Genomic DNA, 27,958 nt, shown 5'->3' on the forward strand with positions numbered 1-27,958 from the left:
AGAATGTTAAGTGCGGTGGTAAGCGGTGAGGAACGCGTATGTTTTCTGTACCGCTTTCCATATTATATTATATTATATTATATTATATTATATTATATTATATTTTTTTTTTTGTTTGTTTTTCCTTTCTCGCTTTTTGTTGTTTTCTTTTGTTTTTTTTTTTTTTTTTGTGAGGGATCAAGTATCTTTGTTTACATTCACATTATCATCACAAACATTCTACAACAAGAAAAACATATAGCTGCTAGCCACTTAACCGACTCTTGTTTCACTAATTTAAAGAGGACAGAAATACTTGAAACTCGGATCTTACATAATATGGATTCAATTGCAGGTATCAGTAAGGACTATACAGAGAGAGAAGACATTCTAGAACAGAACAGATCAGATGAAATAATAACGGCGGGTATTAGCCAAGGACTTTCACAACTTGATCTAAATCTGAACGACCAACAAATTAAGAGGCACAAAGAGAAGAAAGCGGAAGAAGAAGAAGAAGAAAGAGGCAAAGAAAAAGAAGAACCAAAACAAGTGAATTCTCTAAAAAACTTTAGTCAGAAATCAGAAAAAATGGAGAATGGAAATACTCTTAATCATGTAGTGAAGAAAACGTCGTCACAACCATACCTTGCTCCTCGACAACAGTCTGTATACCAAAAACAACTTCGGTATAGACCAAATGACAGCTTTATATATAATAAGAGCTCAACTTCAGCCTCATATATCGACCATAATAGCCAGCAGCAGCAACAACAACAACAACAACAAACGACAAAAGTGTCTTCCAAGCAGCCTTTTAAGCAGCCTTCGCCTCAGTCGTCGGTACCAAATACATTCCAATACAAGAAACACCCTAATGCGAAATCTAAGGACTTGAAAGCGAGCTTTTTTACTGAAGAAGAGTCCCATGTTGAGAATGAGCATGAGCTTGAGCATGGTCATGCCCATGAGAACCTGGGTGACGTATATCAAAATAACAATAATAATGATAATAATAATAATACACCCGATTGGATGCCCAAGGTCTTAGAAGATAAATGGCCATCATCTCTTGAAGCCAATCACTACAATGGTGCATTGTTTAATAACACCAACAACAACACCAATAATATACATATTAACAATACTCACGCCAACTTTCTACATGAAGATCCTCAAAATTCGGTAGAATTTAATCCATCAAATACTATTTTGCATAACTCCAATATCCAAACAATCGAAACCCAGCCCTGGCAAGCCCGATCCAAGCTTGCATCGAAAAGCTTGCAGCAGATATTTCAAGATACTACTGACGAAAGCACCAACGACAATGGCAACAGCAACGGCAACAGCAACGGCAACAGCAACGGCAACGGAAATGCCTCAATCTCATCAGTGGTATCCACACCTGTGGAATCAATCAAAAAAGTGGATGAGACTACCACCGCAGCCGTTGTTGCTCCCACTACTGCCCATAATGTCATTGACGAGAACAATTCCCAAAATGATAACAAACAAGAGCCAATCACGCTAGTAAAAGAGCAGAAAACTCCGGCTGCTCCAACAAGAGGGGGTTCACCGGTCAAGTTATTTGGTGCTACATACGATACCTATACAAAGAATGCATTAAACGGACTTTTAGTCAATGTGAAATCCAATAAAAACACGCCTGCGTCAAATAAAAAGCGCCACGAAGTTGGAGCTTTGAAAGCACCATTAGCTCCCAATTTTCACTTGCAAAACACTTCTGAGGTAAAGAGAATTAAGGAATTTACCAAAACAGGATCATATACCGATAAAGCATATCATGATAATGCCAACAATATATATTCCAAAGTCAAGCAACGAGGATTCAACCTACACGAGCTATCAAATGTCAAGGCAGTTTCACAAAGTACGGCAACCTCAACGCCATTAAAACCTAGAAGCTCTATAAATTTTGGCGAAATTGGTGATAACGAAGACGATTATGCCTCGTTTACTACTGGCTACAGCTCGGGAGAGCAGAGTAGCAATATTGACTCAAAGGAAGAGAATGATAGTGAAAATGCAATGACGTATACTTCTGCTACAAGAAATACCTTTGATCCTAGTTTGGACTCCTCTGAAGACAGTCTGTTGCAACAACAACAACAACAACAACAACAACAACAACAGCAACAACAGCAACAGCGACATCAGGTAGCGGGTGGGGGCTTGAAGAGTAATCCACTCCATGCACGAGATGAAGAACTAAAACACAGAAATGATGGTGATAACGACTCTGAATATACACTAGAAAGCTCTACAGATCTCATGGATGAGTCGCTTCGGACAGTTGAACTACACTTGCCACAAGATTCGCCAAAACGTAAACAAAAGAGGCGCGAACAACACTACCAAGATAATATTGGAGTGATCGATTACCTTGATAGAAGCAGCCCCAAGGCCTCTTCGATTCTTGGCAAAGATCTGCCAAGTCTACCTGAGCATACTCCTGCAAAACCAGTTTGGAAGTCATTATCACGTCTCAAGTTGAATGGACCAGTTCCTCAATTGCCTAATCATATCTCTCCTACAAATTATCAACCTGAGAAATATGGAGACATGGTCTATGATGAGAAAAACAATAGGTGGGAAGCCATAGGTGGACTCCGAGAAAATACTTTGGATAAAATTGACGACTTGGTAGATGATGATGACGACTTGGTGGATGCTGATGATGCCGGTGGAGGGCTTCAAATACCACTAAGTGTTTTGAAAAAGGATAAGGTCAGGAAGCGACAGGATAATTTGGAAGTCTCTTTTATTGATGAAGCATCGATAGAGAAGCTAGACATGAAGAGAAACTCGATGCAGGAAGAGGTAAAGAATGATAACGCAGAAGTAGAAGATGATGATGATGAAGAAGAAGAAGAAGAAGAAGAAGAAGAAGAAGAAGAAGAAGAAGAAGATGATGATGAGGAAATGAGCGGGATCCCACTAGGAGAAGTGACTGCACTCTCTCAAGTGAAAGATACTTCATATTCTGAGTCGAAAATGCAATTAGTTTCCGTCATAAATGATGCCTTACAAGAACAAAATGTAAATACCCATTGGATTGATCTCCAAAACCTTGATTTATCCAGCTTTGGGCTCAGGAATGTTAAAGATCTTGATAAAATGTTTCCGAATTTGGTCAAATTGGATTTGTCTCATAATGAGATTAAATATTTAGCAGGTGTGCCACGAGGTATATTAGAATTGAATTTGGTATCAAATGAAATTGAGAATCGTACTTCTTTTGATAAGTTTGTTCGATTGCTCCATTTAAACCTAGACTCAAACTTCTTAACCAGTTGTGATAACTTGTTCAACAATATGACTTTGACAACTTTAACCCTATCGAACAATGCAATTCGAGATATATCTTGCTTGCTGCAGTTGAAATATCTCACTACATTAAATATTGCAAATAACCAAATACAGGGAGTATTGGATTTTACATCGTGGCATCTTGAGAAATTGGAAGTGTTAGACTTGTCTAAAAATAAAATTGCTTCGATTGTTGGTCTTGATAGTTTCCAAAATTTGAGGGTACTAAACGTCAGTGACAATTTATTAAAAACTCTCGACTGGCTGAACTCAACACTTTGCAAATTAAGCGCGAGCCGCAACATTTTAGTTAAAGCAGATTTAAAAGGTATGCCAAATTTACGAAGTATAACACTCGATGGCAATAATTTGAAGTCGATAAATGTTTCGCATAATAACGTTATAGAGCAGTTGTCGTTGAAAACCCAACCACGTCTATTCGATATGAACCGGAAACGTGGTACTGGGGGTGTTCGTGTTCGTGTTAGTGACGAAGAAAATGTCTTTCAAAATGTTTTGGAGATAACTAAGTTGGATATTTCAGGAAACACATTCCCCAATTTTGATCAGCCATTCCGCTTTGTCAAGAGCGTGTCGATGATGGCCATGAATTTTTCAAAGTTACCGGATGAATTTAGTCAAATTTTTCCAAATGTGCAAGAATTAAACTTGAATTTCAATACGATAAAGTCACTTGAACCACTCTCGGGACTATCGTTGAAGAAATTGTACTTGGTGGGAAATCACATTGCAACCGTTTCAACAGTGGTTAAACACCTTAGGTTTAGCAACAAGACTTTATTGGAATTGGACTTGAGATTGAATCCACTCACAAAAAACTTGTATCCATATGTTTTTGTTGAAGATGAATTGGAAAACGGTGCAATAAATTTGGAAACTTCAGAAGACATCAACATTTTCACCAGTCGCCTTGAAGAAATCGATGCTAACGAATGGAAGGAGAGGAATCATGAGTATATCCTGCTGGTAATGCATGAAACCAATCACGCTAGGTTTGTCGATGTGCTCAACTATACATGTTATCCGCTTGTTTTGTTCAAGAATATCAATGTTCTCGATGGGATCCGGATAAAGAATAAATTCAAGAACATTGCTTACCGGTACTACAGAAAATTGCATCCAAGACAAGATAAATGAGGATCCTGAGTTTCTATACAAAGCTAGTTGATTATTTTGCTTGAAGGAGTTAAAGGAAGTAAAAAAAAAAAAGAGGGAAAAAAAAAACAAAAAGAAGAAAGAAATTAAGATAGGCAAGTTAAATACGGATTTTCACGAACAACTTAAGATGACCATTGAATTTTGTAGTCCTTGTACCTCACATATAAATTCTCTCCGCTGGCTATAGAAAACATAACCAGCTTTGTAATTAATGTATGGTTGCAAAATTCCGCGTGCGCGCAAATGAAGAATAGAGAAAGAGAGAGAGATAGGGAGAGAGAGCGAGAAAGAGATTAAATGAATGAGCGAGAGTGAGTGAGTAAGAGCGGAATTGTAATTTGAAAAAGTTGTTGATTAAGAATCTTTATCAGGCACCGACTCGAGGCAATGTATTAGATAAAATCCAAATATTAGATCAAGTTTGATGCTCCAATGGTCCTTTCAACTAGAATTTCAATACAATGGCCCCCTAGCGAGCCCAAAGAAGAAGCAAATGTTTTGGCAATGACCACGGCAAACAACAATTATGTTGATATACGTATCTTTAAGTCGCAATATCCGTACCACCTGAAAGCAAACGAAAACAAGAAACAAAATGAAACTTTAAATGACAAAACAAAAGAGCTTCCGTTTCGTGATGTTTTTGAGCTATGTTTAGCTGGCACAGAAGTTCCATTGAGTGAAACTAAAATCAAGTTTGTAAACACTATCAATAGTCAAGCATTGCAAGAATCTATTGACTCGGGACAAGAGGTAGAAGCTGATGAGGATGTCGGAACATTTTCAGAATTCGGTTTAGATCGTAAGGAAATAGGCGAGATGAAGTCGCCAGAGGATGGTGTTAGAAAGCTGTATGTGGAAATTTGGCGGTCTTTAGATCCATGGAGACATACGCCGCAAAACGAAGTTCGCGAGTCAGTTGAGGGCAATACCGATAAGGACTGCTTGGCATTTGAATTAGTCGAAAACACTATGAAAAACAAATGTAAAGGGAAATTTGTCAAGATTGAGAATTGGGCACAAGGTATTATACAGCTTGAGAGTACAATTGTTGTTACTCGCAAGTGGTTTGATGGCGAAAAATGGGTAAATCTAATTGAATACGGTGAGTGCGAGTTATTTCCAAATCTTGAGACAGATGTTCATGATCTTGTTGTTGGCAATGTTGTGAAGACGACCAATAACGAACTTTCATGGATATGTATAGAGAAAAGTTGAGCAAATGATTGTTGGACATCAAGAAGATTATAATGTCACATAGTTGAAGTAATGTTTTTTTTTTCACATACTATAGTACTATTGTAGACTCAAATGCGATAATCATTAGCATTTAATAGGTTTGTGGATTATATTATTTTTCCTTCTCAAAATGCTAGACTGGACTTTATAGGTCTTTTTTTTCATTTTTCAACCACAGCGAATCTCCTATATCGCTCTCTTTGTTTTGACTTAATTTTTTTTTTTTTCAATTTCGTTGCTTGTTCTCCTTTGGTGATCTCTCTCTCTCTCTCTCTCTCTCTCTCTCTCTCTCTCTTTCTCGCGTTCTAAATTCTTTTGTCATTTGGACGAGTCTAAGAAAAATAGTTGGCGACATTGATGAGGCGAGAAAATATGAAACTCGATCAGAAACAACTCTAATCTTATCAGTCTTGCAAATCATCTTCCTACACACACATATATATTATATAAATATATCTATTTATATTTATTTGTATTCTTATATCTACTTCAATTTATAAAGAAGGAGTTGTTTTTATTTCCCTTGAATCCAAAAGAAATAAGAATAATAAAAAGATGAACGGCGAAGGATGGTATGCAAACACACAAACTAATGGATTTTAACAGACGTTTTTTCCTTCAAAAATCAAAGGAGTATAAAGCGGCAAAGGTATTCAACTTACTTGATGGCAATTATGGAAGTGGATTGCACCCTTAATTTTCATTTCGGTTGTTCTTCCTCTTCTTTTGCTTCCCTTCTTCCCCTTTCCTTTCCCCTTTCTCTATCCGCCTTTGCTTTGATTTGATTTGATTTGATTTGGCTTGCGATCTGCGGTGAAAAGCTGCATAGTTCCCCACTATTATCCTATTTTGATTGTCCGAATAAACTTGATACTAACTATTTTTTTTTTGCTTTGTTCAATAGGTTATTTATTCTAGCAGTTGTTGCCAATGCTGTCAACTTATTCTCGCAGGTGTTTTTCACCATCATGTATTCCGATTTGGAGTGCGACTACATCAACCCTATTGAGTTGTGTAATAAGTTGAACCCATGGTTCATGCCGGAAGCTGGTTTGCATGCGTTCATCACCGCATTGTTCTTGGTCAATGGATACTGGTTCTGCTTCTTGCTCAACTTGCCATTGCTTGCATACAATGTCAACAAGTTTTACACAAAGAACCACTTGTTGGATGCCACAGAGATTTTCAGAACTTTGTCCAAGCACAAGAAGGAAAGTTTCCTCAAGTTGGGTTTCCATTTGTTGATGTTCTTCTTTTACTTGTACAGAATGATCATGGCATTGGTTAATGACGAACATTGAATAAAAATACAAAAAGTGGCAAGAGAGGTGATACTTGTGAGGATGAGTTTAAGGTGAAAGAGTGTGACAAAGAGAAAGAAGAGGAGGTGGACCAAAGTTGTCGAGCTGAAGCATTCAGATTGGTGAGGCGCAGAGTGCGGTGTGTTTTTGAATAGAGTTTACAGAACACTAATTCTATATGGAAGTAGGCTAGACTAACAAGCTAGCAGAATATTTTGTATAATCACTTTAATTGAATTATTTACTATCTAGATTCTAATCTCTTGGTCATACATATATACATACATATATATATGAGCATATGGATCTGCTTAGTTTTCGAATTGGCATTGATTATCCAAATTTTTTTGGAAAGGGTTTCCTTACCTGTCGTACAATTGAAATCCAGAAATATTTTTAATACTGCCACACGGTTTGAACAGCATTTCTCGAAGGGGTTATAATAGGGTTTTTAGATGATACTTCGAAGATCAGCTTTTAAGTATTTATGTATTCAGGATTTCCGTAGTTCTTACTTATTTGTTGAATGATAAGCTACAATTACAGTCGCTGAACGTAGCAAATTCCGTTTATGCCGAGTGGCTGTTAGTTTCAATTTGTTTTGTTTCTTATAGCGTCAAAAATTGTCTTTGAACCTCTCTTTCTTTTCCTTCCCCATTACTTCTTTGTTACTTTGCCCTTTCTGGAAAGAACATAAAAAAAAAAAATCAAGACTTTCTAGATCTTTGAAACATCTCGTAGTTTACTTTCAAGTTCCAATGCATCGGCTCGTAATTGTTTAATTCTGTCCACTAATGTCTTTACATGATCGACAAGAATTTTTTGTTCTTCTAGTTTTGCGCGAAAATATGCAGTTACTTCGCCCTTGTTATTCAAGTTGGTCAAACTCGACGCTGCATCACCTTTACCCAATAATATTTCATTTAGTTTCATCACATCTTCTTTTACGTTCTCGATTTTACTTTTAGTCAGAGCAATCTCTTTCCTAATGGCAACAATTTTATTTTCTATTCTTGAGAGATCCGTAGCATAGCTTTCATTTTCAAAAGAAGAGTCGCATAGTTCTGCAATTGCTTCAGTAATCAAAGTAAAACTTTTATGATGATTAACACCATCCTGTGAAGATTTGGGAGTGAAATATTCAAAAAATCGGCGTAAAGCATTTAAAACTTCCATCCTTAATTCTGCAGTTGATGCATTGCCACAGGAATCATCAAGCTCGACCTGTTGCTTTTTATCTTGAAGAACTTCTGTTTGGTTGGTGGTTGAGGTGGTCAAGCCATGGGATGTAGAAACCACATTCAATTTGGCCAAGTCAGCAATTGGCTTGGTGGGTTCACTTTCAGTTCCGACTCTAACCTCAACAGCTGGAGATTCACCTGCCGTAGCATGTTGATGATCTTCAGATTGAGATCGCGTCAAGCTCGGATCATTTTGCTTTTTCAGTACTTCGCCAACTTTTGGACGTCCCGGTGGTTTAAATTTTTTCGGTCGTCCTTTACCGCGTCGCTGGTTTTTGTTTTTGTTTTCGTTTTTATCTCGATTTGGCTTGGTAACTTTTGAATTGGTTAAATCAATAGGGTCATGGAAATGCTTGTTGGAGTTCGATTCCTTTACTTCATCAATTGTACATTTGTCGGTATTCAGAAGATTATTAGCTGAATTAAGTGCTTGATTACCTGAGGCATCCGCCAGTATGATCAATTGGTTACTGGGTTGGCCAGCTGTACTGTCAAGAAGATGTTCTTTGGAAGACCTCTCATGTTGGTTTAGATTTTCCTGGGGTTTTCGCTGTTGATGTTGATGTTGATGTTGTTGATGTTGTTTTTGCGGTGGTGGAGGTGGTAATGGTGGTTCTGATTCTTCTCTTGAACTAGCCGCATTTGGAGAAACTAAAGTTGACAGAAGATTAAGATCGCTTGCCTTCACCACACGGGTCCTACAACAACCATTCAGTTAGTATATTTAATCACTTTCTTTCTTTTTTTTTTTTTAGAAGGAGAAGAAGAAGAAGAACAATCAAAGGCAACAAGACCTTCACCACATACCCTAGTCCGCGTATCCGTGCTTTCCTTTTGGCGTCGCGATTGATTGTATCCATTTACTGAGGAAGAGCTAGATGTACATAAAGAGTAGATTCGCGCTTTTGTGACAAAGCGCAGTGATAATCGGATACCTCTGCAAAACCTTTAGAGACAATAAAGTCGATATAGTCTTGATCATCATGATCAACTGCTCCAACTCCAACTGCTTCAAAAGCAACAACAGCTACATTCATAATGACACACACACACATTTACAGAGTAACAAATGAATTGAAAAAAAATAGAGAATTTATCAATAATCAACAAATTAATGGCTTATAATATATTACACACATATATAACTCACTAGATTTATTGTTGAGAAAAGTGTTCCAACAACATGTTTCTCTCGTCAGAGTCAGCACCCCAGTTCTTGACAACGACACATGAAGCACCAACAACTTTTCTGGCGTTACCTTCTCTGTCCAATTGGCACAAACCAGCCCATTCACCCAACAACTTGGCGTCTGAGACCTTGATCAATGGGATCTTCTCTTCTGGCTCGTTACAGAGAGCTTCAACCAATTTGATGATTGACTCTTCGGTAACAGCGTCACACAAGACACACAATTGAGCTTCTCTCTTGGACAAAGCCTTTGAAGCTTCTCTCAAACCTCTAGCTAAACCATCGTGGACCAATGAGGTTCTCAAGACGACTTTCAAAGCATCTTCGATGGAGACGGATGATTCTTGCTCAACAGCAACTTCTTCAACAATTTGATCTTGTTCAACGTCGGACATGGCGGATATTAGTAGTTTGTGAGTTGTCTATAAATATGTATGGACTTCTTCGTCAAGTAAATGTATTTACTGCTCAGTACCCTCTAAAATTTCAAGAGAAAGTGGCTCCCCTTGTGGGAAACATGGCGATGTGAAATTTTCAAATAGACTATCCTCTACCCACTGTCGTTTGGTAGCGAAAGAACTAAAACAAAAAGTGGTGCGCGCTAGAAACCCTTGATGGAATATTTGCACGTGACTAGTACTTCGAGATTCAAATCTAGAAATGCTGTTTTACAGTACTGAGCTCACGTGAGATACTCCATTACTACTCGCATTGCCAATATTCATAAAAATGTAACAGGTCCTTGCTCTTTCTTACTAGCCGAGGAAGAATGTTTATTAGTTTGTTTCATTATTATGATCATTACTACTATTGTTTTCTGCCATTTCCGCAAACAATTTAACATGTCAACAATAGAATAACAAGGTTCTAGACTTTGTTTTAACAAATCTTTTTTTAAAGGCTTGTGTATCTCTATTATGTTTATTAATTTGCGCAGGTATGATGGAAGCTAAGATTTTGATTTAGAATTACAACTGAAAATAATAAATGTTTCTTTTTTAGTTTCGCTCCAGAATAGGAAAAGAAGCTATGACGGCTATATATCTTACTGAAACAAAACATATCTAATAAATCTCTAGGTTACTTCTAGGTCAACTCTATCATACTCTACCGTCCTAGCCTTCATAAACGTCTGCATTGACGTTAACGTTGACGTTCAAGTTCAAGTTCATTCTGGCGTCAGCGTCAGTGCCTGACCCCTCTTAATCTTTTTTGGTTTTATTTGATTTGATTTTATTAAATTTTGTATTCTGTTAATTTACATGCTTTAGCTTCGGCTGATGGTTTGCATCTGTTTAAGCTAAAAAGCCAAAGTTGCTCACCTTTGTTTTTTTTTTTCTTTTTTGGATATGTTTGGCTCTGCAAAAGGGCCATAGCTAATGGGTTTGCGTTTAGTGTTCCCGCCGTTTATTATTGCCTCTCATCTTTATTGTGTTATGAACTCGGATCTTTGTTGAAAATAATATACGTATATGACAAATGGAATTGCTATTCTATTAAAGACTACTAGCTTGGGGATCCTCCTACTTACGAGTTGGAAACAAAATGCTTTACAGACGAAACAAAAGAATAACGACAAAGAGAAAACAAAGGAAGTGGAACCCTTTTGGTGATTTACTTATTGTGCAAGTAGCAACCTTCCATTTCATTACCGAATCAGGAAATTGTGTGCGTGGACGCTAAAAACGAGCTTTTTTGTACCTTGCGATTTCAGTTAATAGTTACCACCAAATTGACATATGTGTGGAGTAAAGTATGAACAGCATTGTGATTCCAAATATTTCTATGCATATATGTGATATATATATACATAAATATATATATATATCTATGGGTATATATAACTGCAATGGTACGGACATGTTCGTGTTCACGATGGCTCTCAAACACATTCTTCTCAAGACAAAGCTATTCACATAACCATTCAGAATGAAAATTTCGGTTGTTTTACTGTTTGGTCTCGCAACCACAACTCTAGCAGCATTCCCATTTGAAGAAGAGAACACAGTAGGTGCAACTCCAACATCTCTGCCATGGTGGGCACAGATACTTGGTGGTGGATCAACCTCGAGTTCCTCAACGACTCAGTCTGAGACGCTGTCCAAAACACAAGCTCAAAGTCAAACTCAAACTCAAGTCGAGGCCAGTATTACCTCGGACGTCTCAACTACATCGTCAACTTCTACTCAACCGTGGTATGCTGGATTTTTCAAAACAACCACAGCCAGTACAGCCACACCTACAACCTCTTTGGCTGTATCAAATACACAACAGTCACAAGTTTCTGCATCTGCGACGAGTACAAAAACAACAAGTTCCCAGAACTGGTTCCAAAGTGTTGCAAACGACTTTGGCCTTGGTAAAAGCTCGTCCGGTAGTACTGCTACTAACACACAATCTGGTGGCTCAAGTGGCTCAACATCTTCACTGGGTGACTCGGCGGACTCTACTGCTGAAACTACTGACGAGACCGAGTTGAATGACGATGGAAATGGCGTGGCAAATCCTTACAGTCCCACAAATATCACGTGCCCTGATCATGATATCGTGCGTGCAGCAGATGGACTCTCGGATAACGAAAAGGAATATGTATTATCCAAGCAAGCTCTTACCAATGAGCACTTGATTGACTTTTTGGCAAATAGAGCCAACTTGAGTGATTTCGATGCCGCATCTTTCATTAACGACAATGCCGACGAACACAACATCACTATTGGCTTGGCATTCTCTGGTGGTGGTTATAGAGCCATGCTTGCTGGTGCAGGCTCTATATTGGCGCTTGACAACCGCTTTGAAGACTCCAACACAAACGGCCTTGGTGGTCTTTTGCAATCTACAACATACATCTCCGGATTATCTGGAGGCTCGTGGCTCGTTGGAAGTTTGGTGCTCAACAATTGGATCTCGGTGCAAGAGATTCTCAATGGCTCGACTGAGATATGGCAATTGGAGGATTCACTTTTAAACCCATCGAGCTTGAACCTTGCTTCTTTGGCTAAATATTATACCGGTATTGGCACTGCTATATTATCAAAAAACAAAGCCGGCTTCCAAACTTCTGTTACTGATGTTTGGGGAAGAGCTATTAGTCATCAATTCTTTGAGAGTTCCAGTGGTGGCAGCAATGTGACGTGGTCCAGTGTTCGTAATTTCACCACTTTCAAAGACCATAGTATGCCGTATTTCTTTGCAGTTGCCAACGGTAAAGTTACTGACGAAACTGTTATTGATCAAAACTCCACTTTTGTTGTGGAAATTTCCGCATATGAATTTGGAAATTTTGACAACTCTTTGAAAGCTTTTGTTGACACTGAGTATTTGGGCTCGAGTATACAAGGTGGCGATGCCGACCAATGTGTGCGTAATTTTGATAATGCGGGTTTCATTATGGGTACCTCATCCTCGGTTTTCAATCAGGTGCTTTTACACTTGGACGACTATGATACCAGTACTATTATCCAGCCCGTGTTGGAGATGGTTTTCCAGGATTTGAGCGATGACAAAAACGATGTTGCTGTTTACGAACCAAATCCTTTTTACGAATCGACATATGGAAGTATCAAAAGTGTTGAAAATAACCATACGCTAAGCCTTGTTGATGGAGGCGAAGATGGACAAAACGTGCCATTCTACCCCCTTATTCAGAAAGATCGTAATGTTGATGTTATTTTTGCATTTGACAATAGTGCCGATACTGAGCTCAATTGGCCCAATGGTACATCCTTTGTTGAGACTTATAAATGGCAATTTACCAATCAAGGAAGGGGAACGCCTTTCCCCTTTGTTCCAGATGTGGATACTTTCCTCGAAGACAATCTTGGCGAAAGACCAATCTTTTTTGGATGCAATGCTTCTGACTTGTCACCTTTGGTGGATTGGCATGATGAAGATGACTTGAACACCACTGATATTCCTTTGATTGTATATATGTCGAATAATCATCAATCCTACTTGTCAAACTTTTCAACTTTCAAGCTTGCTTACGATAATGCCGAAAAGACTGGAACGATTCAGAACGGATACGAAGTTATGACAAGTAAGAACTTGACTGATGACAGTGACTGGGCTACTTGTGTTGGTTGTGCTATTATTAGAAGACAACAAGAGAGATTAGGTAAGGAGCAAAGCGATGAATGTAAAAAATGTTTCCGTGACTATTGCTGGCAAGGAACTTTGGATGACGGTCCAGAAATTGATGCTGAAGGATTGCAATCAAATAAGAAAAATAGCTCGTCTCATTCAACTACCAGCAGTAGCTCATCTTCGTCATCATTGGCCTCGAATTCGACACGGACCCACTCAGATGAGAGTACCTCTAGTGATGGTGGCGCCGGCACAATCAGTGTAAGCACAACCACGCAAAGAACCAATGGTGCAACTGTTGCAGCACAAAGTGTGACTGGATCCACAAGTGTAAGTTCAACAACTGCAACTGCAACTGCCGTTGCCACCAGCGAATCTACCACAACGAGTGTAGCTTCCGTCAATAATGCCAATTATGCGTCAAGCAATTCACTTCTCAACGTCATTTTTGTTTGCCTAATGAGCGCCATTTACGTGGTTGCATAATCTTTAATTTCATACTTTAATTAGTTGGATACCTCATTTTGATAATAAATTGAATAAAATAGAAAAGTTTCAATAGTAACTTCCATTGAGTAAAGAAATGTGTAGAAAGATGTACGTTTACATATGTGTGTGTATACTCTACTTTTTTCTTTTTTCTTGATTTTTGTAAAATAATAAATTGAAGAGCAAAATACATAAATAAATTGATAAGTTTTTTTTTCAAAAAATAAAACAAAAGTTAATAACATGGAACTCTATTATTGTTAAAATAAAATTACATGAAGAAATGAAGTGGGATGATTAAGTATTAAACAGAATGGAATGAAGAAAGAGAAAGGTGGGGGTAGAGGGAGAAGCAAAAGGTAGTAATCGGAATCAGGAAACAGGAAAGTCAACATACCTGATGATGTCAACGCTCTCAAAGACAAAAAATCTATAAACGAATCATTAACGGAAACGACTGAACGACAAAAAGAAAAAAAAATAAACAAAAACAAAAACAATGAAAGCAAACAAAGTAACCAGAAAACAAGAAACAACAATAAAAAACAAAGTTTTACATTATAGTTCCATTGTCTCGGCACCAAAAGGTTCGTCACTGGACTCGTTGCTGTCACCACTATTTTGCACGTCATCCATCTCGTCATCGCTATCAATTACATTTTCATGCACTTGATCATTATCATTATGTTGCTCACGCAATGCTGCCAAGCTTGTACCTGATCCACCGCCAACGATACCACCAATAACTGAGGCTCGTTTTGGAGGGATTGGTGGCTGGTTATTGATATCGTACTCGTCTTCTTCGTCCTCAAAATCAACATCAAAAAAATCATCGGCTGTGCCGGTAATCTTTTGATAGATGGACTTGACATCGGTGATTATACCATCATACGAAAGTTCTGAGCTTGGTGAGTTTGTAAATATGATTTGGTTTTTGGCATCTGGTATGTCTTTGAGGACTATGTTGTTGTCACTGGTTGGCTTGAATACGTTTGACAAGTCGCTGGCGACATATGTCTTTTCAACGTAACCCAATTTGCACACAACTTCAACCGTTTCTTTAGGTACAAATGATTGCAAATGTGATCCCAACTTGAAAGAGTTTGCAAGCACTGGTGTTCCTTGCGCGTTAACAACGAAATCCGTCTCATCTAATATTTCATCGATATTGTCTGAAGACTCTCGCAACAATGATTCTTCCATCTTGGAGTAGGCTGATTCCAAGTCACTTTTGGCTCTGTTCAAATCCTGTTCAACAGTTTGACTGAACCAAATTGATTGGCCTTCAGGACATAATCCTGTTCCTCCATTCTGAATGACCACCTGCACTGAGTATTCATTGTTTGTTGGTAATGAGTGGGGTGGAAACACAACAATTGCCAGTGACTCGTTTGCTGACATCCACTCTTTACAATCCCGCCTCACAATGGTAACAAGTCTTGTAACATAGTGTGGTTGCAAATTTTCCACTGCTTGGTTATAGCTAGATTGAAGAAATTTGGGTAATTGCGTAGGAGCAATAACAACCTTTTCATTAATCTTGATCTGCGAATTGTCATCGAAATGCGCAATCTTTGTAACTGGGTCAAAGTCCACCAACGTGGTGTTCAATTTGTAAGTTGTACCAGCAACTGCAGCACTTCTACAAAAACCTTGTGCCAACTCTCCTGGGCCACCATATTTTGAAACCATACATGGGAATTTTCCATAAACGTCAAAGGAAGAAAGAAACCTCTTGATCTTTATGAGAGCTTCCTTTGTGCTAATTTGCTCCTTGTAGCTTAAGCCAATCGAGTATACCAACTCATTAATTTGAGGATCCTCTAATTTGAATTGCTCTCTCAAGAAGATTTGGATTGGCTTGTCCTTGTATGGTTTGACTTTTTGCTTATACTCTGCTTTGGAATCCAACAAGATAAATTTCAAGAATTTCATCAAGTACCTCTTGGTCAACAACGACAAAGACTTATCAATAAAGATGTCCTCCTTCGAGGTTGAATTGATCTTTTGCTGGAAATCATCGTTTTCGAAAACATGGAAATTGGAAAGAGATTGGAATTCCAAGTATCGGTAAACACGCGACTTGACCAATAAACTCAACAAGTCCGATTGACAAAACATGATTTTTGGGGTCAAGTCAATACCATAATCCTTTGAGCGGAATTGATTGTTGAGTTTGCCTCCAGGGATGTAGATCTGGGCATCTTGGAAATGTGGGATTTTGCCCTGGTTGACTTCGGCACACCATTTTTTCAACTGTTCAATGGTCAAGGTCGAGGTAGAGTCACCATAGTAGGGTCTACTATCAATGTGCAAGACCGAGGTGTTTTGCCATGACAAGGCAGCAGCCAAGATACTTTCTTGTAAACTGGTTCCTATAATTAATACATCGCAATTGTCCATCTTCAAGTATTGGTCCTGTGGTTTCTCTAAACCGGCCAAATGAGGAATAACGGGTGGTGTGTATGAGGTGCTTGTCCTCCGCTCAGCCATTGACTTTCTTCTTTCTGTTCTCGAGTAGTTCATGGTCAGTAGGTCGTTTTGAGGTCCTAAGTTTTATATTGGCTTTTTCGGTTTTTTGAGCTTTTTCTAGCTTTTTCTAGCTTTTTTTTTTTCTTTTTTCTAGCTTTTTTGACTATATGGCTATTGGGCCGTTTTTGTTTCCAAGCTATTGGACAATGTCCTCTTGTGACTGCTTTTGGGCTATGACTAGGGGAGTGTTCGAAACTTGCTGAGAATGGGTGGGGGTGGGGGTGGCACACAGAAATATTCACTTGTTCACTTGTTCACTTGTTTACTTGTTCACTAAACTGTTGTTTCGCTTCTTTGCAGCAATTTACTGAGTAAAAGACCAGTTTAAATCTCCGAAAGAGTTTCCAAATTCTCGGAGGACAGTATAAACTTTCACAGTTGGTGTGTGGAGTAAAGAATTGTTCAATGTTGATGGGAAGAAAAGGAATGGGGAAGTTTGGGTTGTAAAATTGTTCTAGTGTATAAGTTATCCTCCAGGGTCGTTGTTGGCGGAGGTCCCTTTCTTTCTTAATTACTTTTCTCTTTGAGAGTCAACTTGTAATACAAAAAGCGAAAACAAAAAAAAAAAAAAAAAAAAAAAAAAAAAAAAAATTTTAACTGCAAAACACAAAAACGTATAATTGAAATTGGAGTCACAAAGAGGAAATAAAAATTTTCTTTAAATTAAAAATTAAAATTAAATTAAAAAAAAAAATTAAAAAAAAATAAAAAATTTTTTTTGGAGTATCCACTTACCCAATCCAATCTTAATCAATAGATTACTGTTGGAGCGTCGAACGAAGGAAAAAAAAATTTAAGAAAAAAAAATTTGAACACAATCATTAATAGTGGGGGCAGGAGGGCATAGCAAGTAATCTAAAGAGTATGTTTAAACCCCCAACATAATCATTTCTTTTTACTGCTGACGCTGAACATACATGTATTCCTTTTTTTCATTTGGGCCACATATGATTACTGTCTTCTAATTGAACTTTTTGAGTGGGTGATCGCTCGTGGGAATTAAAACTTTGCATTTGTATATAGGGAAACAAAAAAAGAGGGTGGTGTGTGGATCCTTCCACGCACTTATCCAAATTGTGTTATCAAAAATCAAGAGGGAAAAAAAAGACACGTTTGGTAGCTTTTAAATTATTTATATTTTTTTTCATTTTTTTATTTTTTTTTTTTTATTATCACTACCAAAAAAGAAATTTATCCGAAATGAGCCGAACGCGCAAGTATTTCTTTACCCCCGCAGTAAGCAATCTTTGTCCAATCACTTGCAAGCTAGAAAAGAAGTACTTGCTGAGTAACTGAAAAGGCTTTTTGGATGAAATGTTTGTTTTTACAATTGATTGCTAGTCTGTTCAACGAACCAGTACCAGATGTTGTTGAATAAAAGTTGTATGACCTAAATTCTTTTTCCTTTCAAAAAACAAAAGATAAGAGAAATATAAAAAAAAAAGGTGTGTATTGTAAAAAATCTTCCTCTTCTTTTTTTTTTCTCTTCCTTTTTTTCTCTCTTTTTTGCATCTTTTTCAAGTAAAATTGAAAAAGTTCATTTATTATACAACTCCGGGGGGAAGGGAGGGGGAGAAAGAAAGAAAGGAAGGCAAAAATAAAAGAAACATAAATGTTTCAAAGTATTTACTATATCCTCTTTTTTTCATTTTAAAAATTTAATATTCTTATACTCTATCATTTTTTCTTTTCGGTTCGTGTTTGTTATGTTAAACATTACTTTAAATAATTTGAAGGATTCACATGTAGTGCTAAGCAAAAATCAATCTAGCAATGTATGCAGCTTACTGGCTATATAATTAGAAATGTTTCAAGACCCTTGATCACGTGATATAACGTCCTTTGAAACAAGACCTTTGCTTTTGCTTTTGTTTTTGTTTTTGTTTCTTTTATTTTTTTTTTGTCCACGAGTATTTAAACTAATACTTAGATAAAGGTATAGAAAGATATATGACATTTACGTAATTAAGAATAAAATTTCCACGCCCCTACATTCCTTTCTTGCCTTGCCCCCTTTCTCTTTCTCTGCTCTATAGCAAACAAGCTTTTTTGTTTCATTCTGTTTCTTTTTTTTTGTTTGTTTCTTTCTTATTTCAAATCCGACTTTCTAATGACTGATACCCCCAATGGAGTGAAAGGATCATTACTTCTTGCATGGCAAGTACGCGACAAACACTGTCTAGTAATTGGAGCAGGAGACGTGGCATTATCACGAATTAATCATTTAATTCTAGCACAGGCCAAGATAACTGTTGTCACTGGCGAGACCAAAGAGCCCCACCCTTCAATCCTCAAACTCAATTCAGAAGGACGGATACACAATTTCGTGCAAAGAAACTATGAAAACAATGATTTGATCATGTACGAATCAACAAAACCAACAGTGAACTTCCGCAACATCACACCCAAAGACTTTTCCGAAATATCATCCTTGAGCAATGAGACATTTGCATGTGTCTGTTGCTGCATTGATGATTACGAATTGAGCACAAAGATTTACTACCAGTGCAAATTGCTTCGACTACCAGTAAACATTGCCGACAAGCCACCCTTGTGTGATTTCTATTTCGGCTCAATGTTTAACAGAGACAATTTGCAGATCATGATTAGTACTAATGGCAAGTCGCCAAGGCTATCCAAAATGATCAAAGATAATATCGCAAAGGAGTTTGATGGCGTCGACTTGAACAATGCAATTGAGAATTTGGGCATGATAAGGTCACGGTTGAGACAGTTGATCTTGATAGACGACGACTTGGTAACGATCGATACGAGGATGAATTGGATCAAAACATTGACTGATTTTTTCACGTTAAAGCAATGGTCTGAGCTACAGTTGGTTCCTGAAACTTTACTGGAGCCACCACACGATAATAGGTTCATGTATGTTGATCGAATAATAAAGTATTTCCCAGATTACCCACCTCAAAACTACGAGACATTTAAAAGTACAATCTTCGAAAGTGAAATAGAAGAAGATAAAGAAGATGATGAAGATGATGATAAAGAAGGACAGGTAAAAGAAGTAGAGACTAGTTTGGAGAACCTAAGTATAGAATAAAGAAGTTTGATACAAGCGTCAAGTGGTGTTCAATCTCTCCCACACTTTTTTCTTCTCTTCTTATTTTTCGTTTTTTTTTTTTGAGATACTCCACATAGAGATGTAGGTTAATGCTATAGCTCTTAGATCGTATTTGATATATTACATAATTACATGTTCAAGTCCTCGTGAATAAATTGTTTTTCACCACCTCCTCCAACATATTCTCCAACAATATGGCCATCGCCAATCAAGTTATATTGATAACTGGTTAATCCTTCCAAGCCAACAGGGCCCCTGGCATGGATCTTGTTTGTACTTATACCCACTTCAGTACCAAATCCGTACCTGAAACCGTCCGCAAACCTTGTAGATGCATTCCAATAGACTCCAGCAGAGTCGATACTCTTCATAAACTTTGTTGCAGTCTCCTTGTTCTCAGTAATAATAGACTCGGTGTGTTTTGATGAGTGGGTGTTGATGTGTTTAATAGCTTCATCGACGTTGTCGACATATTTCACGGCAATGTCAAATGACAAATACTCCATGTCGAACGAATCCTTATCAGCATCAACAATGTAATCTTGGTCCAAGTCTTTAACAACTGACTTCAATTCAGGCGCAATGTGTAGCGTGACTTTAGCTTCAATCAATGTGCTCAACAATTCTTTCACCTTGTCCTCTGCAACATCTTTATTGATAAGCAATTGCTCCACAGCATTGCAGCCAGCAGGATAGTTGGTTTTTGAATCAACAACAATTTTTTTGGCTTTACCCAAGTCAAACTCAAAGTCAACGTATATGGAACAAATACCATCGGCGTGTCCCAAGACTGGGATCTTTGTGTTTGCTTTGATATTGCGCACGAGTTCATTCGATCCTCTTGGGATAACTAAATCAATGTATTTGTCCTGGTCCAATAAGTCAGCAACATCTTCTCGACTCTGAATGAGCTGAATGGCTTTTGCGGGGACTTGGGTCTTTTCAGCCAAAGTCTGGTTAACGATTTCACTCATAATCTTGAATGTTTGATACGATTCCTTACCACCTTTGAGGATTGCTGAGTTACCAGATTTGATGGCCAAAGCAGTAATGTTGGCAATAACTTCTGGTCTACTTTCAAAAATAATCAACAAAACACCGATGGGTGCTGTTACTCGGTACAAGTTGAGTCCCTCATCCAATTTCTTTGCAATGGTGATTTTACCCAAAGGGTCTGGCAAATTAGAAACATCCAAAACACCTTGAAGCATAGTATCAAATTTACCAGGGTTGGAGAGGTCTAGTCTTTTGATTAATGAGGAAGAAAGGTTGTCTTTTCTGGCATTTTCAAGGTCGACTTGGTTAGCTTTTAAGATGGCGTCCTTATTTGCCCTGAGTGAATCGTGAATTTCTTCAAGCGCTTTTGATCTTTGCTCGTTGGATAAGACTTTTAATGAAGAAAATGCAGCGCTTGCATCTTTGGCAATTTGTTCTCCAGACATATTTTGATTGTTTTTGTCTGGTGTGGGATAATGAAGCTACTCTGAATGATGGTTAGAGTGTATTTACCTTGAATAGACGAATATTAGATATAGATAAATAATATATGTATGTTTGTCTGAGTGTGGGCGATTCAAAGTATGAATCATTCTTTTGAAATTTAATTTTCAATACAAACTTTAGTTTAGAGTACAAAGCTAATTATGTAAGCGCATACATATAATTTTTATCACTTATTTTTTATTTTTTATTTTTTATTTTTATTTTTATTTTTATTTCAATTTTTTATTTTTTAAAAAAAATTGTTAATTTTGGAAAACTGCGGACCCACATGTAAAATACGCAAAAAAAAAGGAAAGAAGCTGAGACTACAAGAAACGAGAAACGAGAAACAAGACAGGAAAGAGAGAGAGTTTGTATGTATACACGTATTTATATATATATATATATATGTGTGAGTGTGTGTGTATTCCAAGAAGGCTTTGACAATTTTGAAAACAATTGACACCACGCAAGTCATTTTCTTCAATCTACCCACCCCATTACCACCACCTTTACTCACAATTACATATCTCAACCAATTTCATTGTATTTGCTCTTACCTGCTTATAATTTTATTTTTGTTTTCTTTTTTTTAGTAAAGCGAGACATTTGATTATTGACGTATTGAGTTATTTCCAAAGTAATTATCCCATAAAACATCTTTAGGGTTATAATGCTGGGAAAGAATAGAAATTTACACAATGGTCCCCTGGAAGATCCTTTTGCAGGAGAAGAAAATGATTTGATTGATCTAGATTTCAATTCCAATACTCCCTACTCCAATTACGACCCACAACGTGAATACCCTAGAGTTGGCTCTTCTCGAGCGACGCATACTGCAGCCAACCCATTCAATGATCAATTTGTAATTTCTGATGATGATGATGACGATGACGATGACGATTACGAAGAAGAAAGAGGAGGGAAAGGAAGGAAAGGAAGTATTCGTGATGAGATGGAGGGGGAAGATTACGAGGGGCGTTATGGACAAAGATTTGCACCAGCATATGGAGAAAACAAGAAAACACGGAGGACGGGATCAGCATCGGCTCCCAACGGCACAAAGTTTAGACAAAACTCTGTACCGAGTCTGGAAGTTGAGTTTGGATCGAGTAGCCGAAGACTCTTTGGAAACTCGGGCGATGCATATGTCAATATGAACGAGGATAAACCCCGAGATTTTGACTTGACTCATTTTTTCCAAAAAATAAAAAACATGTTTTCGGGTGCAAGTCTGAATAGAGCTGATAATGCATTGTCACCAGCAGTCCCCCGTGAAATACATGTTATGAATCATGCTGCTAATCTGGGCTATAAATACTATGGTAACCACATTTCTACCACAAAATACAATTTTGCCACGTTTCTTCCCAAATTTTTATTTGAGCAGTTTAGCAAATACGCCAACTTGTTTTTCCTTTTTACATCCATTATTCAACAGGTGCCGCACGTTTCTCCCACAAATAGGTATACCACTATTGGTACCTTGATTGTTGTGTTGTTTGTCTCTGCAGTCAAGGAAATTTCTGAAGATATAAAGCGAGCCAATGCCGATAAGGAGTTGAACAACACAAGAGTCTTGGTCTTGGACCCAAACACTGGAGAGTTTGTGCTTCGAAAGTGGGTTAAGGTACAAGTTGGAGATGTTGTTCAAGTTTTGAATGAAGAGCCGTTTCCGGCAGATTTGGTGTTGATAAGTTCATCTGAGCCAGAAGGATTGTGTTACATTGAGACTGCTAACTTGGACGGTGAGACAAACTTGAAGATCAAGCAGGCAAAGACTGAAACGTCAAAGCTCAAAACTGCTAGTGAATTGATGCGGGGTCTTTCGGAAACAGATATCATCTCGGAACAACCAAACTCATCACTTTACACATATGAAGGTAATTTGAAAAATTTTGCTGGTGGCCAGGATATACCGTTGGCACCCGAGCAACTATTATTGCGAGGCGCTACATTGAGAAATACCCAATGGATCAATGGAATAGTTATATTCACAGGGCACGAGACCAAGCTTATGAGAAATGCCACTGCAACTCCCATCAAAAGGACAGATGTCGAAAGAATCATCAACCTTCAAATCATTGCCCTTTTCTGTGTCTTGATTGTGCTTTCCTTAGTATCATCCATTGGTAATGTTATCAAGTCAACAGCCGATAAAGGCGAATTGGGGTATTTGCATTTGGAAGGTACATCAATGGCGAAGCTCTTTTTCCAAGATTTATTGACATACTGGATTTTGTTTTCCAACTTGGTGCCCATTTCTTTGTTTGTTACCGTTGAGTTGATCAAGTACTACCAGGCATTTATGATTGGAAGTGACCTTGACATGTACTATGAAGAGACAGACACACCCACGGGTGTAAGGACATCCTCACTAGTGGAGGAGCTAGGACAGATCAATTACATTTTTAGTGATAAAACAGGTACATTAACGAGAAATGTGATGGAGTTTAAGGCATGCTCAATAGGGGGCCACTGTTATATCGATGAGATTCCCGAAGATGGACATGCTCAATATATAGATGGCATAGAGATTGGATACCACACATTTGATGAACTTCACACAGTCTTATCTAATACTTCAACGCAACAATCGGCAATCATCAATGAGTTTTTGACATTGCTCAGTACTTGCCATACTGTTATACCTGAAGTGAATGGTCAGAATGTTAAATATCAAGCTGCATCGCCGGATGAAGGTGCATTAGTTCAAGGTGCTGCCGATTTGGGTTACAAGTTTATAATCCGTCGGCCCAAAACAGTGACTATTGAGAATGTGTTAACCAAGACGCAATCGGAGTATGAGCTTCTCAATATTTGTGAGTTCAACTCGACAAGAAAAAGAATGTCTGCCATTTTCAAATGCCCAGATGGAGAGATTCGGTTGTTTTGTAAAGGTGCCGATACTGTAATCACTGAACGTCTTTCACAAAATGAGCCACAACCTTTTGTGCAGTCAACTTTGAGACATTTGGAGGATTTTGCAGCTGAAGGATTGAGGACATTGTGTATTGCGTCACGTATAATTTCAAAGCAAGAATACGAAAGTTGGTCTAAGAAGCACTATGAAGCTTCTACTGCATTGCAAGATAGAAGTGAAAAGTTGGACGAAGTAGCAGAGTTGATTGAAAAAGATTTGTTCTTACTCGGAGCCACAGCAATTGAAGACAAGTTGCAAGATGGCGTTCCAGAAACTATTCACACTTTGCAAAGCGCAGGTATCAAGATCTGGGTCTTGACTGGTGACAGACAAGAAACGGCAATAAATATCGGAATGTCATGTAAGCTTTTGAGTGAGGATATGAATCTCCTTGTCATCAATGAGGAAACAAAAAGTGACACAAAAGCCAACTTGCAAGAGAAATTAACTGCAATTCAAGAGCACCAGTTTGACGTTGATGATGGATCATTGGAGTCCTCTTTGGCCTTGATCATTGATGGGTATTCGTTGGGATTTGCACTTGAGCCTGACTTGGAAGACTTGTTTATTGAATTGGGTTCGCGATGCCGTGCAGTGATTTGTTGTCGAGTTTCTCCTCTACAAAAAGCACTTGTCGTTAAGATGGTCAAAAGAAAGAAAAAACAATCATTGCTTTTGGCCATTGGTGATGGTGCCAACGATGTCTCCATGATTCAGGCTGCACATGTTGGTGTTGGTATTAGTGGAATGGAAGGTATGCAAGCAGCTCGAAGTGCTGATATTTCAATTGGACAATTCAAGTATTTGAAGAAATTGCTTCTTGTGCACGGTTCGTGGTCGTACCAAAGAATATCAAATGCAATCTTGTATTCTTTCTACAAAAACATAACGCTATACATGACTCAGTTTTGGTTTGTTTTTGTTAATGGGTTTTCGGGGCAATCAATTGCCGAATCTTGGACTTTGACTTTTTATAACGTGCTCTTCACTGTGTTGCCGCCAATTGTGCTTGGTGTTTTTGATCAATTTGTTAGTGCTCGATTGCTCGATCGTTACCCAATGCTATATCAGCTTGGACAGCAAAGAAAGTTCTTCAATGTGGCGGTATTCTGGGGCTGGATCATCAATGGTTTTTACCATTCGGCAGTCATCTTTTTATGCTCGTTCTTCATCTACAGATATGGTAATGTGATGTCTAATGGCAAGACTACCGATAATTGGGCATGGGGTGTTGCTGTGTATACCACGTGTACTTTGACAGCCTTGGGCAAAGCTGCGTTAATAGTCACAATGTGGACGAAGTTTACCGTGATTGCCATTCCTGGGTCATTCATCTTGTGGTTGTGCTGGTTCCCTGCATATGCTACTATTGCACCATTGATTAACGTGTCCGATGAATACAGAGGAGTTTTAGCCGCAACATACCCATTGCTTACATTTTGGGGTATGATCTTTGCAGTTCCCGTATTGTGCTTGTTGCGTGACTTTGCTTGGAAGTATTTCAAGAGAAGCTATAGTCCCGAGACGTATCACTATGTGCAAGAGATTCAAAAGTATAATATCCAAGACCATAGACCCAGAATGGAGCAGTTCCAAAAGGCCATTAGAAAAGTGAGGCAAGTGCAGAGGATTAAAAAGCAAAAAGGTTTTGCCTTTTCGCAAGCAGAGGGCCAAGACCAAGATAAGATTGTCAGGTTGTATGACACAACAAAGCGTGGAAGAGGTACCTAGAGTATGTATGTATGTATATATATATTTATATATATATATATGTGTGTGTACATAAATTTATACAAACATTTACACATTTTCACATATTTTTACATATTTGTATAGAAATGTATGCATACATACCCAACTATTATTAAGTGTAAGTTGGTTTAGTAATGTAGAGTATTAGTAAGGTTCGCGGAGTCGTAAAAAAAAAATGAAGGGAAGAAACAATAAAAAAAAATAAAAAAAAAGTATTAAATTCAAAAAATATAAAATTTCAAAATTCAAATGAAGATCTAATGAGTAAGCTACATCACTACTAAACGACAAGGCGATACATCAAATAATGGCTGACACACCCAAGCCAGCGGACTCGGCACCGACACCAGCCACTGAGCCAGTAAATGATAACGAAAACAAGAAATTGTCTAACAAGGAGTTGAAAGAATTGAAAAAGAAAGAGAAAGCTGCCAAACGGGCTGCGCAGAAGGAGGCTAGCGGAATAACAGCAGAACAACAACAACAGTTGACTGAACAAAAAATTGAAAAGAAGAAACTGAAGCAAGCCGGTTCTGGCACTGCTACTGCCTCGAATTTGAAGAAGCAGTTGAATCAAACAAAGATCAAGGATGATCGCAAGATCCCACATCTATTTGGACATTTGGAGACAAGAGAACAGAGGAATGCCTCATCTCCTGCCGTGTCGCACATTGTGCACCCTGCGATCCTTACTTTGACATTGAAATACTCAAGTTATAGTATTGTTGGGTCTGTGGCAAGGTTGACCAATATGCTTCTTGTATTCAAGCAAGTTATCCAGGATTACAAGACTCCTGAGAACACCACTTTGACCAGGCACCTTACAGGGCACCTTTCGCACCAAATTGAGTATTTGAAATCGGGACGTCCTTTATCTGTGTCTATGGGTAATGCCATCAGGTGGCTTAAACAGGAAATCTCACACATTTCGATTGACACGTCCGAAAGAAAGGCAAAGGAGATCTTGTGCCAGAAGATTGACGATTTCATCAGGGAGAAGATTGAGTTGTCTGATCAAATCATTGTTGAGTATGCTTCAAGCCACATCAATGCCGGTTCGACGATTTTGACTTATGGCCACTCGCAAGTCTTGGAAGAGCTTTTCGAGTACTGTGCAGTTGAACAAGGCAAGGAGTTTAACTTGATCATTGTGGACAGCAGACCTCTTTTTGAAGGTAAAAAGCTTTTGCGAAATTTGGCGAAAAAACATGTCACAACAAACAATGATGGCACTAAATCGGTTCCAATTACCCAAAGTCGTATCAAAGTCCATTATGTATTGCTCAACTCGTTATCATCTACATTATTGGAGGATGTTGACTGTGTGTTTTTGGGTGCACACGCAATGTTATCCAATGGTCGTTTGTTTGCACGTGTTGGTACTGCCTTGATTGCAATGATGTGTCATACTAGAAATATTCCTGTCCTTACATGCTGTGAGTCAATCAAGTTTTCAGATAAGGTGCAGTTAGACTCGGTGACAAACAATGAGCTCGCAGATCCCGATGATTTGGTTGTCGACACCAGCAGCATGGAGGCTCCTCGCAAAAAGTCGTTTGCAGTTGAGCAATTCTTGAAACAAATTAAACAAGAGCAGAATGACAAGAAAGGTGCTTTTCTGTCAAAGGGCAAGTCTACTGGTGATCGTAAGGATGGAAGTGAAGCAGAAGAACGAGAAGATGAGCCATTGAAGGATTGGAAGAGTATACCTTCATTGAATGTGTTGAACATCATGTACGATTTGACACCTCCAGAGTATATAAACAAAGTAGTTACCGAGGTGGGCTCGTTACCTCCATCATCGGTTCCTGTTATATTGAGAGAGTATAAAAGCACGTAGTTTAGATACAATAGAATCATTTTTTTGATAAATAAATATATAAAGAAAAAAAGTTTATGCTTTTGTTTTCATATTCCTCTCTTGTTATTTTATTTTGGCTAATATCCCTTTTCTTTTTCTTTTTCTTTTTTTTATTTTTTATTTTTTGTTTTTTGTTTTTTAATTTTCATCTTTTTCATCTTTTTCTGTGTATCTATTTTGCGTTGGCGTGTGTGGTATAGTGTTTGGTAGGACTAGGTGCGAAAGTTGCAAATTCCAATTGAAAACAACTTTTCAATACGTTTTGCCACCACCTCCTACACAACCACAACCAT

At 38.0% G+C, this 27,958-nt stretch overlaps 11 protein-coding genes across 11 annotated transcripts; 7 read left to right on the forward strand and 4 right to left on the reverse strand. All coding sequences in view use genetic code 12, as the record gives it.

The window, feature by feature from the left end:
* Positions 1 to 3: 3 nt before the first annotated feature.
* NUD1 lies at positions 4 to 4,470 on the forward strand (the record flags this gene model as incomplete). Its single annotated transcript, XM_001526425.2, has 2 exons — positions 4 to 10; positions 242 to 4,470. 2 exons carry the CDS (start codon positions 4 to 6, stop codon positions 4,468 to 4,470), a joined length of 4,236 nt encoding a protein of 1,411 aa, XP_001526475.2.
* A 453-nt stretch (positions 4,471 to 4,923) lies between these two features.
* Positions 4,924 to 5,709, forward strand: PVL30_003863 (uncharacterized protein; the record flags this gene model as incomplete). Its single annotated transcript, XM_001526426.1, has 1 exon — positions 4,924 to 5,709. The coding sequence occupies one exon, from the start codon at positions 4,924 to 4,926 to the stop codon at positions 5,707 to 5,709; it is 786 nt and encodes a 261-aa protein (XP_001526476.2).
* Positions 5,710 to 6,285: 576 nt separating this feature from the next.
* ERV14 (COPII-coated vesicle protein) lies at positions 6,286 to 7,031 on the forward strand (the record flags this gene model as incomplete). Its single annotated transcript, XM_001526427.2, has 2 exons — positions 6,286 to 6,302; positions 6,635 to 7,031. 2 exons carry the CDS (start codon positions 6,286 to 6,288, stop codon positions 7,029 to 7,031), a joined length of 414 nt encoding a protein of 137 aa, XP_001526477.2.
* Positions 7,032 to 7,748: 717 nt separating this feature from the next.
* PVL30_003865 (uncharacterized protein) lies at positions 7,749 to 9,132 on the reverse strand (the record flags this gene model as incomplete). Its single annotated transcript, XM_001526428.2, has 2 exons — positions 7,749 to 8,970; positions 9,080 to 9,132. The coding sequence occupies 2 exons, from the start codon at positions 9,130 to 9,132 to the stop codon at positions 7,749 to 7,751; spliced, it is 1,275 nt and encodes a 424-aa protein (XP_001526478.2).
* A 295-nt stretch (positions 9,133 to 9,427) lies between these two features.
* On the reverse strand, positions 9,428 to 9,856 carry RPS12 (40S ribosomal protein S12; the record flags this gene model as incomplete). Its single annotated transcript, XM_001526429.1, has 1 exon — positions 9,428 to 9,856. One exon carries the CDS (start codon positions 9,854 to 9,856, stop codon positions 9,428 to 9,430), a length of 429 nt encoding a protein of 142 aa, XP_001526479.1.
* A 1,534-nt stretch (positions 9,857 to 11,390) lies between these two features.
* On the forward strand, positions 11,391 to 14,030 carry PLB3_2 (Lysophospholipase 3; the record flags this gene model as incomplete). Its single annotated transcript, XM_001526430.1, has 1 exon — positions 11,391 to 14,030. The coding sequence occupies one exon, from the start codon at positions 11,391 to 11,393 to the stop codon at positions 14,028 to 14,030; it is 2,640 nt and encodes an 879-aa protein (XP_001526480.2).
* Positions 14,031 to 14,591: 561 nt separating this feature from the next.
* Positions 14,592 to 16,559, reverse strand: MRS6 (Rab proteins geranylgeranyltransferase component A; the record flags this gene model as incomplete). Its single annotated transcript, XM_001526431.1, has 1 exon — positions 14,592 to 16,559. The coding sequence occupies one exon, from the start codon at positions 16,557 to 16,559 to the stop codon at positions 14,592 to 14,594; it is 1,968 nt and encodes a 655-aa protein (XP_001526481.2).
* A 2,160-nt stretch (positions 16,560 to 18,719) lies between these two features.
* On the forward strand, positions 18,720 to 19,626 carry MET8 (Bifunctional dehydrogenase and ferrochelatase; the record flags this gene model as incomplete). The annotated part of the gene is made up of 2 exons (XM_061119504.1): positions 18,720 to 18,726; positions 18,800 to 19,626. The coding sequence occupies 2 exons, from the start codon at positions 18,720 to 18,722 to the stop codon at positions 19,624 to 19,626; spliced, it is 834 nt and encodes a 277-aa protein (XP_060975487.1).
* A 149-nt stretch (positions 19,627 to 19,775) lies between these two features.
* Positions 19,776 to 21,089, reverse strand: PRO2_1 (glutamate-5-semialdehyde dehydrogenase; the record flags this gene model as incomplete). The annotated part of the gene is made up of 1 exon (XM_001526433.1): positions 19,776 to 21,089. One exon carries the CDS (start codon positions 21,087 to 21,089, stop codon positions 19,776 to 19,778), a length of 1,314 nt encoding a protein of 437 aa, XP_001526483.1.
* A 713-nt stretch (positions 21,090 to 21,802) lies between these two features.
* DRS2 (aminophospholipid translocase) lies at positions 21,803 to 25,783 on the forward strand (the record flags this gene model as incomplete). The annotated part of the gene is made up of 1 exon (XM_001526434.2): positions 21,803 to 25,783. One exon carries the CDS (start codon positions 21,803 to 21,805, stop codon positions 25,781 to 25,783), a length of 3,981 nt encoding a protein of 1,326 aa, XP_001526484.2.
* A 328-nt stretch (positions 25,784 to 26,111) lies between these two features.
* PVL30_003872 (uncharacterized protein) lies at positions 26,112 to 27,644 on the forward strand (the record flags this gene model as incomplete). The annotated part of the gene is made up of 1 exon (XM_001526435.1): positions 26,112 to 27,644. One exon carries the CDS (start codon positions 26,112 to 26,114, stop codon positions 27,642 to 27,644), a length of 1,533 nt encoding a protein of 510 aa, XP_001526485.2.
* Positions 27,645 to 27,958: the final 314 nt, after the last annotated feature.

This window comes from Lodderomyces elongisporus, chromosome 4 (assembly GCF_030384665.1).
Source record: "Lodderomyces elongisporus chromosome 4, complete sequence".
Lineage (NCBI taxonomy): Eukaryota > Fungi > Ascomycota > Pichiomycetes > Serinales > Debaryomycetaceae > Lodderomyces > Lodderomyces elongisporus.